Source organism: Haemaphysalis longicornis, unplaced genomic scaffold, assembly GCF_048455015.1.
Source record: "Haemaphysalis longicornis isolate Haplotype H1 unplaced genomic scaffold, Haemaphysalis longicornis Haplotype H1 scaffold_6, whole genome shotgun sequence".
Lineage (NCBI taxonomy): Eukaryota > Metazoa > Arthropoda > Arachnida > Ixodida > Ixodidae > Haemaphysalis > Haemaphysalis longicornis.
Genome location: NW_027526407.1, coordinates 98,520,180 through 98,535,092, shown reverse-complemented (window position 1 = coordinate 98,535,092; position 14,913 = coordinate 98,520,180). Strand labels below are relative to the sequence as shown.

General features: G+C 43.5%; 1 protein-coding gene across 4 annotated transcripts in view; it reads left to right on the top strand.

Annotated features, from left to right (window-relative positions):
• Positions 1-787: 787 nt before the first annotated feature.
• LOC144141799 (uncharacterized) overlaps positions 788-14,913 on the top strand; it is a 30,404-nt gene continuing 16,278 nt past the window's right edge. Inside the window, exons 1-5 of one of the 4 annotated variants that reach the window (XM_077673292.1) lie at positions 791-963; positions 3,371-3,513; positions 7,248-7,360; positions 11,089-11,166; positions 14,680-14,715. In XM_077673292.1, the coding sequence (XP_077529418.1) occupies positions 3,420-3,513; positions 7,248-7,360; positions 11,089-11,166; positions 14,680-14,715 (321 nt within the window). In that variant the 5' untranslated portion in view covers positions 791-963; positions 3,371-3,419. Of the gene's footprint in view, positions 964-3,370; positions 3,514-7,247; positions 7,361-11,088; positions 11,167-14,679; positions 14,716-14,913 lie in introns of all 4 variants that reach the window. The other 3 variants (XM_077673294.1, XM_077673291.1, XM_077673293.1) reach the window with 3 other exon arrangements.

The window sequence follows — 14,913 nt, the reverse complement described above, 5'->3', positions numbered from 1 at the left end:
ACTTGCACGTTTTATGGGAGTACCAATCTCTAGAACACAATCTTCACTATTCCTAGCCTTATTGTGCAAACCACAAGCAGTAGATTCTAGAAGGAAATATTCAATTCTGCAACTGGATCTCCATCCACTGCACTATCTATGCAAAACTATATAATCATCTTTTTTGCGGCCCTTTAAGTAATTGTTGGCTTCCCCATCCAAATAGGTGGCTACGCATATTGCAACTATATCGGCTTAGTCCCATTCAACGAAACAACAGATGCAAATAGACAAAAGATGTTACCTAAGCTGCACATGAATTGGAAGAATGTATGACACAACATCGATAGTAAAAAAGTGCGGTGAATTTAATTTATAGTTGTAGCACCATAGTAACGAACAATTTCCTTCACTGGAGCCGAGAGCACGTGGGAAGGTCGCTACCTGTCTCACTTTAAAGCACCCGCTGAGGCCGGCCATGTCTTAATTGTCATGCGGGACATGACAAATGACTGAATCTGCGTATACGCAGTGCTTCAAATATCGGCTTTATTCCGCCTCGTAAAGAAAAACAAACATTGGCTGCTTATTCATACAGCCTGGAAGGAACTCTTGCGACGACGCGGCGTACGCTTCGGTACGGCTAACAAGAATGGAGACCCCTCGACTTGTTTTTCAACCATATTTTATCTTAACGGTGCACCTGAACGCAGTTATTGAAAAAAAAAATACCCGCGGCTTAAAAATAGGCGTAGGCGATTACACTACAATTGTGGCACACGACAGTCGAATGAAGGATCTTTAATAGCGAAGATCGCGCTACCGTGAAGGAACGTATTTAGGAATGCACTAACGGTGCCATAGCGTAGAAGAGACAAGGTACGCATTCTGCGTAAACTTTTTTACAGTATGAGGCCTTTATAAGTGCCCAAATTTCATTATCCTTGCAAAATCCAGGATATTCTCCTTTTCGCGTAGGGCTGGGTATGTATCGTGGAAAATTGCTCTGAATTTTTTGTCATTCGTTTAACAAATCATGGAGTTTAGCATCGTATGCAGCAAGCTTTTCGCATAGTCTTTCCTGCCACATTTGCCGAGAAACACTCGCGGCACGCACCATAAACAATGTCTGCACTAGGCACGTACTGTACATTCTTAATGATGTAGAGTACCTGCATCGGCAATAAATATACCACTTTTATCCACGTATTTTCAAATATATTTTTTTAAATTACAGGTCTGGTTGTGGTGCCCTTTAGTGATCCAATGAAACACCTAGGAAGCAAGCTTGTTCAGGAAGGTGTGGCGAAAGGAGATCAGAGGAGTGGTGTGATTTTGCTCGAGCTGGTTTCTCGATGTTCTAGTTCATTATCGAAATGCTTGGCACATTTCATCTACTGTGTGCACAAGACAAACTTCCCGAGTAGTATGAAATGCTTTCATTTGGAAGATACGAGTTTTCAAGATAAATTAGCCGACGAACAAAGCTTATTGGGCGGACCGTGGTTTCACAAGACACTGCGTCACAAATCAAAGAAGCACCAAGCTTTCGTAAATTGCAATAAGCACACCTACCATTAACTGAGACCCTGCTATGAAACATCACAGAAGTAATTCACGGGGTACAGTGAAAACGGGAGTAGTAGTTAACCAATTCTTATTGCTAGCAGTACGGTTCGTATACAGTGTAACATACTTAGAAATATGTGAGCATGGTTCTAATATGGGTGTCATCAGTTCGGCTATTTTAACCGACATGGCCTCCACTGAGTGGAGTCTTCGACTGATGGGCCAAAGCATACGTCTCTACACTTACAGCACTAGTGTAGGAAGTGTAGGCACAAAAACACTCTTGGCCCCGAAGTCCTAATACATGCGCACGTGTGAATATACGGAATTGATCTTTGCATTTTCCGTGAGCCGAAATTTCGCCGTTTTTAAACTCGGCAGGCCTGCGTAAAGAGCACCTCGCAATACACTGCCTCACTTGATGTTCCTGTTCTCAGATGAGCATGTTGTTGCGCAGCTATGGTGCACCAGTGCTATATAAGTTAGCTTTGATGAGTGTGTTTCTATAAAGCAGGGAGAGCGAAAAGATGTGCCTGATTTTTGCGTCGTCCTCTGTGAGGCCGAACCTTTTCTGGTGTTAGGTTTAACGTCCCGAGGTTTGCAATGTCGCAGTCTTTCAACACATTAAAAGAGCCTAGCCGGGCTGTCTAAGTATTTCTACATCTGAGCAGAGTGTAAGCGGATGTCCATGTACCAGAGGACAACCTGTCTATATTGCATGGTTCTCCCCTTAGACATGAACGTCGGTGAAGGGGGCACTCGCAGTAGGAGGTACAATACCCTCCGACTTTCACCATCCAAAGATTCTTTTTGAAGAGGTTATCCTTGTGTACAAATACTTCACGACCAGGATCTTAATAATGCTAGCCGTGTGCTAACCTGGCTCTGTAGGCTTTACAGGTAATGCTTTAACGCATTTAGAATACCTGTTGAGCCAATTTGACTACAGTAAAGTACTACTACCGGCGTTCCCACGTCGCCATATTATGAATTAAAGCAAACTCCGATAATTAAAACCCAAAGGGACACCACGATTTTTGTATGAATTATCAGACGTGATCATAAATATGACTCGGGGTAACATGTAAACTCGTCCTGTGATTAAACATTCACGTATATCTAATATTACAACATTCATGCACAATACTAAAGTGCTATTTGCGCCTGTGGAAAAACGTTAAGTGCGGATGTCTGCTTTGTATTTGAAGGAGAGTTCAAAACAATGTTTTAGATGCCAGCAAGGACAGCCAGTTCATTTCGGTGCTTTCAAACCTGTCAAAATGTTGCAAATTCCAGCAATATGCTGACAGGATGCCGATGTGCAGCTAAAAGTAGCAAATGGAGCGAATATTTCTCGGCCAGGGCAATGAGGAAGATCGAAATAACCGAACTTTCGCAATGAAGCAGTTTCAACTAAGCTGCTTTAAAATACTCTGAGAACATAGCCATCCAGCCAAACTTTCGAAATTTGTTTGAGTTAGCCGAAAGTTTGAATTATCCCGGTATGAATTATCGCGCATCTAGTGCAGAAGGTAACGCGTGCAAAGCGCTAAGCTGGTGGCAGTTTTTCTACTAGGCATGGCATGCACCGTTATCAGCTCTTGTTCTCCAGCGATATGGTGTGTTCGTGCCCTATGTGTCTTTGGGAAGTAGGAACAGCGGGAAATTTACGATGGGCAGCAAAAATAACAAATGTCTCCTAGGTAATACCGGGTTCAACTTTTCAAGTGGACTTTGCCTGATACCTTTGAATTGAGCAAAACTGTAACCTGGATACAAAAGCTCCGCAAATAAAGTCCCCGGTAACGTTCGCTTTGCGCAGGTGCAGGCTGGCTACACTGGATTCAATCCTTCGCGTACAAGGCTGCAAAATGAACGCCAGCGTTTGGTGCGTCACGTTGGCACAGCTCCTTTTTGTGACCTCTAAGCCGGATTGTAGTTCTGCATGCAATACACAACTACCCTGTAAGTTCCACGCATGGAGATTTACGTCGTGTTTTAAGTGTTCTTTCATGCAAATGATTTTAAGTACTTTTGGTGAGACCAAGGTGCAACTCGACTGAAAGAAAAGAAAATAAGAGATCAGGGTGGTAACCTAAGAACTACCTAGTATCGGCTACGCTGTGTGGAAGAAAGGGTCACAGAGGTAAACATTCAAAGAGAATAGAGGACCTACCACGGGAGAAAATTGGCTAAGGAAGCGGGTTTTACCTCAGCCGTGGTGGCTTTGCAAATGGGGCGAAAGCATAAATACTCGGATTTCGAGACTTTGGCACACGTTCAACGTCCTCAGCTCCTCAACGTTAATCCGGAGACCCCCACTTCGAGGCCCTCATAGTAAAGGTGCAGCTTTGAAACCCTAAACACCTTCACGCACATGTTTCCTCTCCGCTACCATGGATTGTGAAGATGGTAGCGTAAAAACAGTCGTAGAGTTCCAGGATTGTTCTACCTCCAAAAGCTTATCAACGAGCTCCGGATTTTATGCTTGCTCGCCAAAGAAATATAAAGGACAAGGAAGCTAACATTCAGGCAATTATTTCTTAAGTTTCGCGCAGGTAACCCCGCAAAAAAAATTATGGAAGCCGACATATTCCATTGTTTCCTATTTTATCTTCAGAAGAGGGTAACACTGGAAAATTGGTTCCCTTTATTTCGCTTACCTTAATTGTAATCAGCCCTCACTCATTTGTATATTGTTGACGACGTTTTAAATAGTTTTTTTATTTCCGATTTCGTTCAGACATACATTGTCCTGGATGAGAGGGCTAAAGGCAACAAGCTGCCTGACTAGGGCCCTGACACCCAAAGTACATTGCACAGGAGCAATAAGCAGCGAAATGACCAGTTCACTGACAAGAAAAGCAACACAAGCACGATCATTAAAGCGTTACGAGGCAAGCTAGCAGTTCCTTATACAATAAATTACGAGAAATAACGAAGCAGTAAAACAATGACGCAAGCAGATGTGTTTTACATAGTGTTTAGCAGATAATTATACATTTCCAATGTTTTATACATAAGGCGTACAAGTTTACCAACACACACACGTATTTATTAGGACAAAAAGAAAAGTTACAAGAGCACATAAGTGAACCATATATTTGTTACCGGAAGACGCTGCACGGTCCGCTTTTTTTTAATTAATTATGAGCGAGTGATAACAAGTACATTTTAACGTTACTTTTACATTTGTAATCAGAACGGCAATTTTTAATCCAATCGAATATACCAGGATGTGCATTTAAAAAATCGGGTATCAAGTAGGCTAGTGTCTGTGTTCCATAGTTTGTTCGAATGGCTGGTGTCCTAAAACGGCTGTGTCGCAAATCATACTGGGTGTTTGCTACAATTAATAATTCCAAACTGGTAGCTTGACTCAATATAGCCTCATTTCGTATATGCATGGCAAGTTTAAGGTGAAAAAGCTGAGGTAAAAAAGCTGAAAGCTGAGGTGAAAAAGCCGAGGTGAAAAAGGTGAAAAAGGTGAAAAAGCTAAGGTGAAATGGGGTAAGAAAGAGAGAACCGACTGGCTGTGTAAAAAGGTACTGTTCTAGTTCTTTTCTTGGTCCATGTGATAGGGGGCATGCGCCAGAACTCAAGAAATATGAATTAAACTTATCTGCTAGTGGCTCACCACTGTATTCAGTACCTTCAAAAGTAAGTGTACTGGGGATTTTATCGTTAGGCTTCCCGATAAGAGAATGCAATGCGCACCATATTTTTTTTATTGTTAGATATAGTAGCAAACTTGTTGGTATGATAAGTAATTCTTGCTTTCCTAAGTTCGGGGTTTAATTTATTTCTCAATTTTTTGCATTGCCTAAATAAAACTAAATCTTTAACCTGAATAAACTTGTGATATAATTTATCACGAGCTTTGATTTTCTTGTATAGCTCTTGCGTAACCCACGGTTTCCTGGATTTTTTGTACTTCTTTACAAGTCGCAATGGAAATGCAATGTCATAGCACTGCTTCACTTTACACAAAAATATATTGTACGATTGATTTGGGTTAACTTCGCAGTAAACGCCATCCCAGGTTACACTTTCTACTAAGGCACGGAAATCATGAATGGCATTCTCGCTGTAGTTTCGACAAGGAACTACAGTGTCGTTGCCGTTTCTGGTCTGCTTGTTAACTTGAGGAAAGAAACAAAATACTGGTAGGTGATCGCTTAGATCAAAGGCCATGATTCCTGGAAAAATTGAGTTATTCTCGAAGTTTGTGACACATAGATCAATTAGGGTGGCACTTTGTGGAGTAATCCTTGTAGGTGAGCAACTAGCATTTGAACACGAACAAGATTCAATTAGATCCAAAAGTTGTTGACATTGAGTACTGGGCGTTAGAACATCTATATTGAAGTCGCCAACAAGCACAATGTGTAGATTTAACAAGGACACATACTCGAGAATAGTGCTGACATGCTCAACAAATTCCTTAACGTCGCCAGACGGTTGGCGATAGATTGAAGCGATAAGTACTGCGCCGCATTTAATAGTGATGGACTCAAAGTGAACGCTAACACAAGAAAATTCAGACAACACTTCATAAGAAATACCAGCCTTAACATAAATTGAGGACCCACCACCCTTACGATTATTTCTATAAACCCCTTCCGACTTATATCCTTGTAGTTTGACAGCATCATGTTTATTTAAAAACCAAGTCTCTGTGAAAGCCAGGAAATCAAGCGAGTGAGTTAGCGAATCTAAAGCAGTTTCAAAATCAGACACTTTGTTTTTCAAACTTCTTGCATTAACGTCGAATATTGACATATTGTTACTGGCATTTAAATGGCGATTGTGTACAGCAGAGTTAAATGACGTACAGTCATAGTACGTTGGTTCGTGGGCATCGAACATTGAAAAAAAATATATTAAAAGAACAGCGAGGGCTCAGCGAATCTTGTCAAGATCCGCCTCACATTCAATTTGAACCACGCGTGCGCCAGTTGCCTTGCGCACAAACAACTTCCCTTCCTTCTGCCATGCAAACTGATAATGCTTTTCTTGGGCCTTCGCCTTCATCATCCAGAGCAGAGCTTTATTGTGTGACGTCAGATTGTCGAGGAAATGCACTGCTGTGTTTGCCGCCCTTAGTTCTGCCTTCTTTGCCATCCAGTCGTTCCTTGTTACGCGTGACACAAAGCGAACCAGCACAGCCGGTGCTTTATCCGGTTTGGAGGGTAGCCTGTGTAGGCCTTCAACGTCAGACGGGGTCAGTTCAGCAAGATCAAGGTCAGCTGCAATTATGTTTAGTTTTTCTAGTAGATTCTCATTTTCTGTTAGAGGTAGCCCATGAATTTCTATATTCTGCTGCCGGCTGTACTGCTCTAGTCGATTCAACTGCAGCTTCAACTCATGAACCTCCTGGCTATCGTTGCATGACTCAATTTTTTCAACCCTTTGTTTCAACTTTTTCAACCCTTTGTTTGTTTGCTTACACATTCTAGAATATCCCTCTGGCGTTTTCACTCTGAATTTATTGCCATGATTGCAACGCTATTCTTTTCTTCTTATGTGTAGCAGCACTGCTGCATAGATGCCGCAAAATTGCGCAAAAAACCATACATAGTCTTATTTGAATACTAATTGCACTATTTACTATGGTATCTGCGGGCTCTAGCTCTGGCAGTAAAATAGATTTGATGTGTTCCCTCTGACCACCTATGTTTTTTTACTTGAAAACGCAGCGATTGGTCCGCGCCTTTTTAGAGCAAAAGCCCTGTTTGGTGACGCGATGAGACTGTGCAAGAGTGAAATCCTACGATTTGCTCGGAAGATTCCTCCTGAGCAACTAGGCAAGGTTTGTACCAAGAGTTCTCCTTCCCAGCATAACCATGCGTTTGGGCTTGAAATAATTGCACGTTTTAATACTAACTGCGACTTAACAGTACGTGTATGGCTTAGTTCTTTCAGTGCAAGAGTGCATTTCCGTGATGTTCTTTCCTTTTTAGAGCTCTATACCCATATTTTTTGTTACCAAGGGGTGGTACGCTAAATAAGAGAAGGCCAAAGATTCAACCTAGACTAAGCTAATAAAATGTGGTTGTAGAACATAGATTCCAACAATTCAGGGTCAGAGCAGCTGCCAATCTTTGAAAGAGACCTTGGTTCTGCAGTGTACACAGCCAGTTTGATGATTTTTGTAATTATAACTATGATGAGGATGAATTCAATACCAAAATTTCTAGGAGTCCCAACTGGTGCTGCGTATGTTCTTTTTCAATTTGCATAATAAGCACACACGGAAAGACATCCCAGGCTACCTTTTGATGGACTTTCCTCGTTGTCGTGACAACAGAGCATACAAGCCACCCCCATTTGAAGAAATCTTGGGTATCGGTTCTCCTGAACCTTTCTAATCTAATCGCCGTCTTCAGGAAATACCGCACATGGGTGCCACAATGTAGTCCAATCAGGAACGGGCGGGCTTGAAGACAGACTGCCATACGTTGCAGCTTTGTGGAGACAGATTAATGTGCTCAGTAGATTAAAACTGAAGTAAACACAGAGTTTAAATGTTTTAACAGTTTAACAACTCCATTGTCACTGCGTATGAACAAATATTCTGCTCACATTCTTGACCGAAAGATCCCCGGGTCTCAAATCCAAGCCCGCAAGTATAGTGCTGTATTGGAAAACAAAGGAAGAATAGACTTGCCTCACCGCGTATTTTATCCCAAATCTCGGGTTCATGCCTTGTTATTCTACGTCTCACGTGGTGACGGCCAGAAGTCTTGAAAGTCTTGTAGTGGCCCGAATGTCTGAAGGTCTGATGTCTTGCAGTGCGGAGACTCAGTTCAAATGAGCAGCGTTGGTACCCGGAGCAGTATGTAGCTTTCCTAATGGCCCTATTCTCTCACCGTCTACACTCCACCCCATGCGTATCCTCGACTTGACGGAGTGGAGGATAACATAATGCATTTACGTGCAACAATCGATTTCAAGAATCTCCTCGACAGGAGGCTCGCATGAAGGCATGGTTTAAAATACCAGCGGAGACGCCTTAAGCTGAATTTGTATGCAGGAGCTCCTCGCTGTAATGACGGAAAGAAGCAGATACGAGGACCCCACTAGTTCAATCCTGCTTTAGGTGTTCTGCGATAATTCTGTGAATCTTTCCAAAGTGAGCCATCTGCGTAGAGTGAGCTTGTCCCACTGCGAAAACTATAGCTCCCTTTAATGGATGCAGGAAGAACCCCCAGGAATTTAGTTCAGACCAAGTGGAGGCACAGCGAATGACGCCACGGGGTAGTCCGGGCGTTCTTCTGTGATACCACCTGCCAGGTTCACGAACGAGTCCCTGGGCTTCTACACGTAGGCCCATTGTTTGCTCTCTTTCTATTTTCGTCTGTCTACGTTTCATTTAAAATATGCGTGATACCTGGTAGTGCAAGTTTTCATCGCTGTTTATTTCAGAGTTCCATTTTGGCACTATTATAATTCTCTAAGACTTTCTCCTCGCTACCATCGAATTAAACACACAGCCACTACAGCACACCCCTTACGATCCCCGTTTCTGCAATTGTAAGTTCCGGTTTCCATCCAAGCTTTTACAGCTCATGTGTTTTATAAACATTTAACTATTAGGCTGCAATATCCCTGGTCTTAATGGGCAGTGAAGTGATTATTGAACAATGCGGGATTACGGGCGCAGATTGTAGTATGGAGTCTGTAGGCCCCGTTTCGACCGCTCTCGCTGCGTGTACGCGACTTTACTCAGTAGAAAAATCAATTCGAAAATGCTGTCCCCTCTGCATCCACCTCATTTTCTGTGGCGTCTCGTATGACGTCGCAAAAAGGTGGCTTTGATTGACTGCACTACTGCACGGCTCGCCCACCGTCCGACTGAGTCAGTCGGCTTACCGTTTAGTCCGCCAGCCGCCGGCCGCCGATGAGTTGTCGCAGTCCGTTCGCTCAGTTTAAATGAGGCGACGACACGTTTGTGAATGAAAGAATGTGCGTTTAGTTTGTTAGTTTAAACACTGCACCAAGCTCTAAGTCAAGGTCCCTCTACACAAACACCGCACAAGTCCACATGCGACGTTTCGCTGACTGGTACGCTAGTCGGAAAATCTAAAGCCACTTGAAAGCGGGAGAAAAGTCAGCAAAGTCAATATAGGTACTAAGGAAACAACATCAACCGGACGTTTTACCGTACAGCGTAAAACTAGGGTGAGGGAAGCACTTTTTTGCGCAGGTTGAACAAGCACAGCGGCCGCCAGCACCACCACACATCTGTGAACGCTTTTCGGTCTAAGAAATGCAGTCCCTAGACATGAGATATTGCGAGGATTCGTGGACGCTTACTACACGAGCGAAAACAAAAAATAGTCATCTAAGCTGACTGAAATGCTAAAACTAAATATAAATGTAAACTGGCTACACATTATATACTCTCTACTTTACCAGTGGCGCTGGTTAGCGGCCGAGCTGTCTGGTGCGCTAGGCGTCTTCTTATGCAAATCGCAAGTTCCAATCCCCGAGGGTACATGGGTTTTTTTTTTTGTAAGTTGATTTTTTCGTTTGCGGCCGATGTTTTCTAAACTGAGTTCACCATTTCTGGGCCGTAACGTTCACTGCTCCACGAGCGAGTTCGCAGAACGCGCGCAGACTGCCACTGACGCGCTAGCGAGTTCTCGTTGTCGTGCTGTTGCCACAAGCACCGACTGCTTGCGGGCGGGGGGCACAGGCCAGAATCAGCACACCCTTGGCCTGGTGCGAACACGCTTTTTACGATACAGGCACGGGCCAGCCAAACTCCAAAAAAGGGTGGAAAGAGCATGGCATTTCGGCGTCTGCGGTGACGCGGAGGATGTTCATCCACTGCGTACGCCTGCGCGATCATATCGCTGCGATTCTTAGCCGTACTTGCAGGCTCATCTGAGGCATTTTACAGCCGACAACATGGTAAAAGTGCGGTAGGCCGATTACTGAGATGCCGAGAATGCGCATCCAACAATAAAGTCTGATGCCAAGCATTTTGTTTTACAGAACCGAAACCAAAGCTTCTTTGAATGCTAATCTTGGACATCGTCCAATCACGTAGCAGATTTTACTGACGTCCCTGCTCTTAGTTGATGCGACCACCGCAATCCGCGCATGGTAGTCTCCTCTTTCAGGCTTTATAGAATAAATACCGGCTTATCGCCCAGATAAACAATGACAAGTGTGTTTATTTGAGCCAGTACACGCGGTCCAAGCAAAACGGGAGCTTGACAGATTCACTTTAGTGTCCCTTTCAGTACACAACCACTTTCTGGCTACATCGGCCTAGTGAATAAAACCACCTAAGGGCGAGGTATTCTCTTCAGTAACACGGGATTTACGTACAGACCCTTCCCATTCACGTTTCACACAGTCTTTTACGGGCCAACGAGGCACTTGTTTATTTGAACATGAGTGAGGTGTCCACTTATAAACATGCAAGCATAAAAACCGATTGCTTCATAGACCACCGCAAGGCTCTGTTTAACGTACAAACTGTGCCAGCTGGTATTAGGCTATTCATAAATTGTATGTTTGTTTCAGCTGCTCCAATATAGTTGCTCCCGGTACAACATCTGCAAAGGTAATATTGAAGGCTATATTGGGACACCGCTGAACAAGGTATAAATCGTTCCGAACGTCATTCTTCCCGCTTTTATCCCGCCATCGGCATCCTCCCATGTCATCTCTCCTAATACATAATCTAGTTGTTCACGGCATCCAATTTTTATTCCACAAAACCCAGCCTTGATTGCACAACAGCGTTTTTGGTGGCGAGGTGGCTTTTAAACTTTTAAACGCTTTGGGGGGAAATAGTCTTTTTCACCTTCTTTGTCTATGCCCAGACACTTTGGTGACTTCCGCTTTGCGATAAATAGGGAAGTTTCTAGAGCTTTGTGTACGAATGTTTCTTCCAAGTCTTTTGTTAATTATTTTGCATGCTTCATCATTCTTCTGAAAAGGCTAGTTGGGCTGTAAAAATGTGTCCTCTTAAAACGGTGAAGCAATGGACCGCTATTCCCAATTTCTACGCTTGGTTTCTAGCCCGAGTGCCTAGAATTCCATTCTCTCGTTTTATTTAAAATATCTAAGCACGATTGCACATCTTCAAATTGCAGTAGAGAAAGAAAGATTAGGAGGCGTTTTCCTGATCTCGAAGTAATCAGAGATATATTAAGTTGCAATAGAGCGGCTTCGAAGCGTCCGTATCGCATTCGAGGAGACTGGGCGCGTAAAAGGCAGTCCTTTGGTTATTATCAATGCATAGCCTTTCGATGTATTATCTCAAATAGAGGGGAGGTCGGCAAAACAACTCATATAAAGAAGATCCTCTCTTTCGTGCAGTCAAGCCTTCATTGAAGTGAGCGCACTTTTAAGCTCGGAGGGCATGAACAAAGCATATAGAATAAACAAGGACGGCCTAAAGCGGATGGCTCGCGTCCACAGAAAATTTCTGCATGGTTTGTTTGATGGGCTCCGGATTCATTTTGGCCACCTGGCAATTTCATTATGTGATCAGTGTGGCTGTTTCGCATTAAACTATTAACCGGTTATATATTAGTGCAAAACTCACCCCAAACTTTTATTCTTAAATGAAAAGTTGTCACGAAGAAGTTCCCAGCGAGTTATTTGCAATCATTTCGGAGTGGTCCCACTGATTAGATCACCCTGATTAGAGTGCTTCGATAACTGGCGGCAGGCAGGACTACGATTTCATGGTGTTGTATTAACGCTCCGGAAGCCATGTATGCCACAGTTACAAACCTGAAAGTGTTAAAATTCGCCGATTACCAGAGGCTGAAAGGCTCACACAAGATCAAATCAAACAGCGAAGTTTTCTTTTAGGTTCTATCTACCTGAAAGTGTTAAAATTCGCCGATTACCAGAGGCTAAAAGGCTCACACAAGATCAAATCAAACAGCGAAGTTGTCATTTAGGTTCTATCCATGTTGCGGCAGATTTCCTGGCTTTTAATACCAGAACATATTACCTATTTCTAGCTCGCCTGCTTCTATTAACATGAGCATCGTGGACACTAAAGCACATCGGAAGAAAGCACAAACCACCAGAAAGCACCTAGGAGTGGATACACTATCGTGGCACTATCATTTTAACATGCTAATCGGCAATTGACCCCCTTAGTTGTAACTTTTGAAACGCTAGCTACATGTTTTTGGATATGTTTCTCAGCACATTTTACTGGCAATTTTCTTACCGGAGAATTTCTTCGGCGTCTGTTGGCTAAAGCATCAGGTCTAAAGTCAAGTTGTAGGACGTGTTCTGAATTTCTTTTTTTTCGTGTAGGGTTTAGGTTTTTGCTGTCGTTTTGTCCTTGCTCCCAAATACCCATCGCGATCCACATGATTTAACAGTTTATTGGTTCTCTGGGTACTCGTTAAATAATAATAAAACCACTTTGGTTCAACCAACAAGAGCCGATTTAGATCCCTTCCCACGCAGTAATGAGTGGGTTTTGCCATTATCATTTTAAAAGATATGGAGGACAATTTGATTGTAATAACTACAGTTGCCTGTTACAACACATCAGCATATTCAAAAGAAGGTTGGTATGTTGCCGAACCCGGTCCAATACAAAAATACCTTTGAAATATCGCAAATTATACATTTCATTTTTGTGTAGCGTAGTGACACTCAAAAGCGGGTTGAAAAGCTGTAGTAAAAAAATCTCCGTTAGGAGGGACCTGTGGTGAAATGATCCAATTACCAGGTTACCTAGATATGACATAAACCATGTATCCTCTCCGGAGTAGGGCAAATTGCAGTATTTAAGGGGAAAGTAAAGTTGAGCTCATTGGATCTTATTCGTATTTAAAGCGCAGACAGGCGATACACAAGAAGAGGACAACATGAGCGCTTGTCCTGGTGCTCTCCTTCTCTTCTGTATCGCCTGTCTGCGCTTGAAATATGGATTTAAGGGGAAGCGATTTGGTGTTGTCATCAAGGCATCTATACATACCGCTTTGAACGGAGCGCTCACATAACGGAAGCACTGCGGTGGCCGCACTTGCCAGCAACAGCTATAGGTAGCACAAAAGAATACTAAATGACAGCCTTTTGCATCCTATTCCAGACTTGTAAAATGTACGGGCATTCTTCGAAATGGGAACTCTCCCTAGTAATCACTGCATTTATAATTCTGGCACTATCAGTATTCTGAATTGCTGCTCTGAGCTGAGCTCCGGGGAAAAGTATCTCCAAATTCTATAGTGATCAATTGTAATCACCGCGGAAGGTTCCAGGCAGAAAATAGCTCATTTATAATATTGAAACTAGAACTACTTATTTTTTTAAGGGGGGAGGAGGGCGGGAGCAGTGCTAACTCCGGAGAACCGGCGTTTCTGAGTTTGTTTTTTATTGCGCAGTACGCTGGCGCCAGGTACTGTTGTTTGACCACGCAGTTGGCCTCACAACCGGCCGAACGAAGCGAACACCGAAGACAGAACACTGAGGAGGAAAGTGTGGTAAAGTATGAGGTTGAGGACGGCATGCCGAAGCGGCGCGGGACGTTCCTCCGAAAGTAACGGCGGAAGGGCAGTATTGCGATGCTACGCCAGATACGTGTGTGAAACCGTCCCACGCGTCCAGTATCGCCCGAGAAAGGAAACGCAAATGCAGGCATCCATGAAAGCAGGCGTCGTGCTCTTTCAAGTTTACAAACAGCGCAGAAGCCCAGCACGTGCTCCCTCCTGCACGCATATCGGTCCTTCGGGACCTCCTTCGCCGTCCTCCTTGTTGCGTGGCTCATGCGAACAACATGACATTTGCGCGGGAAATTCGGACACAATTCACAGCAACATGCAAGTTGGCGCCGACACGCTGCGAGATAGCGGCACAGTAGCGCGCGCCACCGTGCGTTCCCTGATCACGCGATTACTTCATGACCAGCCATACACCTTGGCCGAAAAGACTGCATTTCGCGCTGCGTACAAATGTCGCATTGGGGTGTACCGTAATCTACAGCCACTTTTTTATTATTTTACAGCTTTCTTGTTTATAGTTTTGAGCTGCCTTGTATACTGTCTTATACTTTTAGAAGGCATTCTTTGTTGCGGGACTGAAGGCTTTGCCGTAAATTGGGATACCCTGCCTTCTTTCTCATCTTTACTTCTCCAGATGTTTTCTTGCTTGATGCAAGAGATTGAACTGAAGGTGAGCTTCGCTGACGTTTTTAAACTAAATTTTCTTTGCAGGCTTTCTTCCCTTTTGTTACAGTTTCAAATGATTACAAAAAAGTCAACAGCGAATAGCTCCATGGCAGATAACCTTGTCAGTGGGATAGTTATTGCTGCCCTGTTACGTACGGCCGCAAACGATAATCACAGTTGGCCTAGCAGTACAGTAATACGC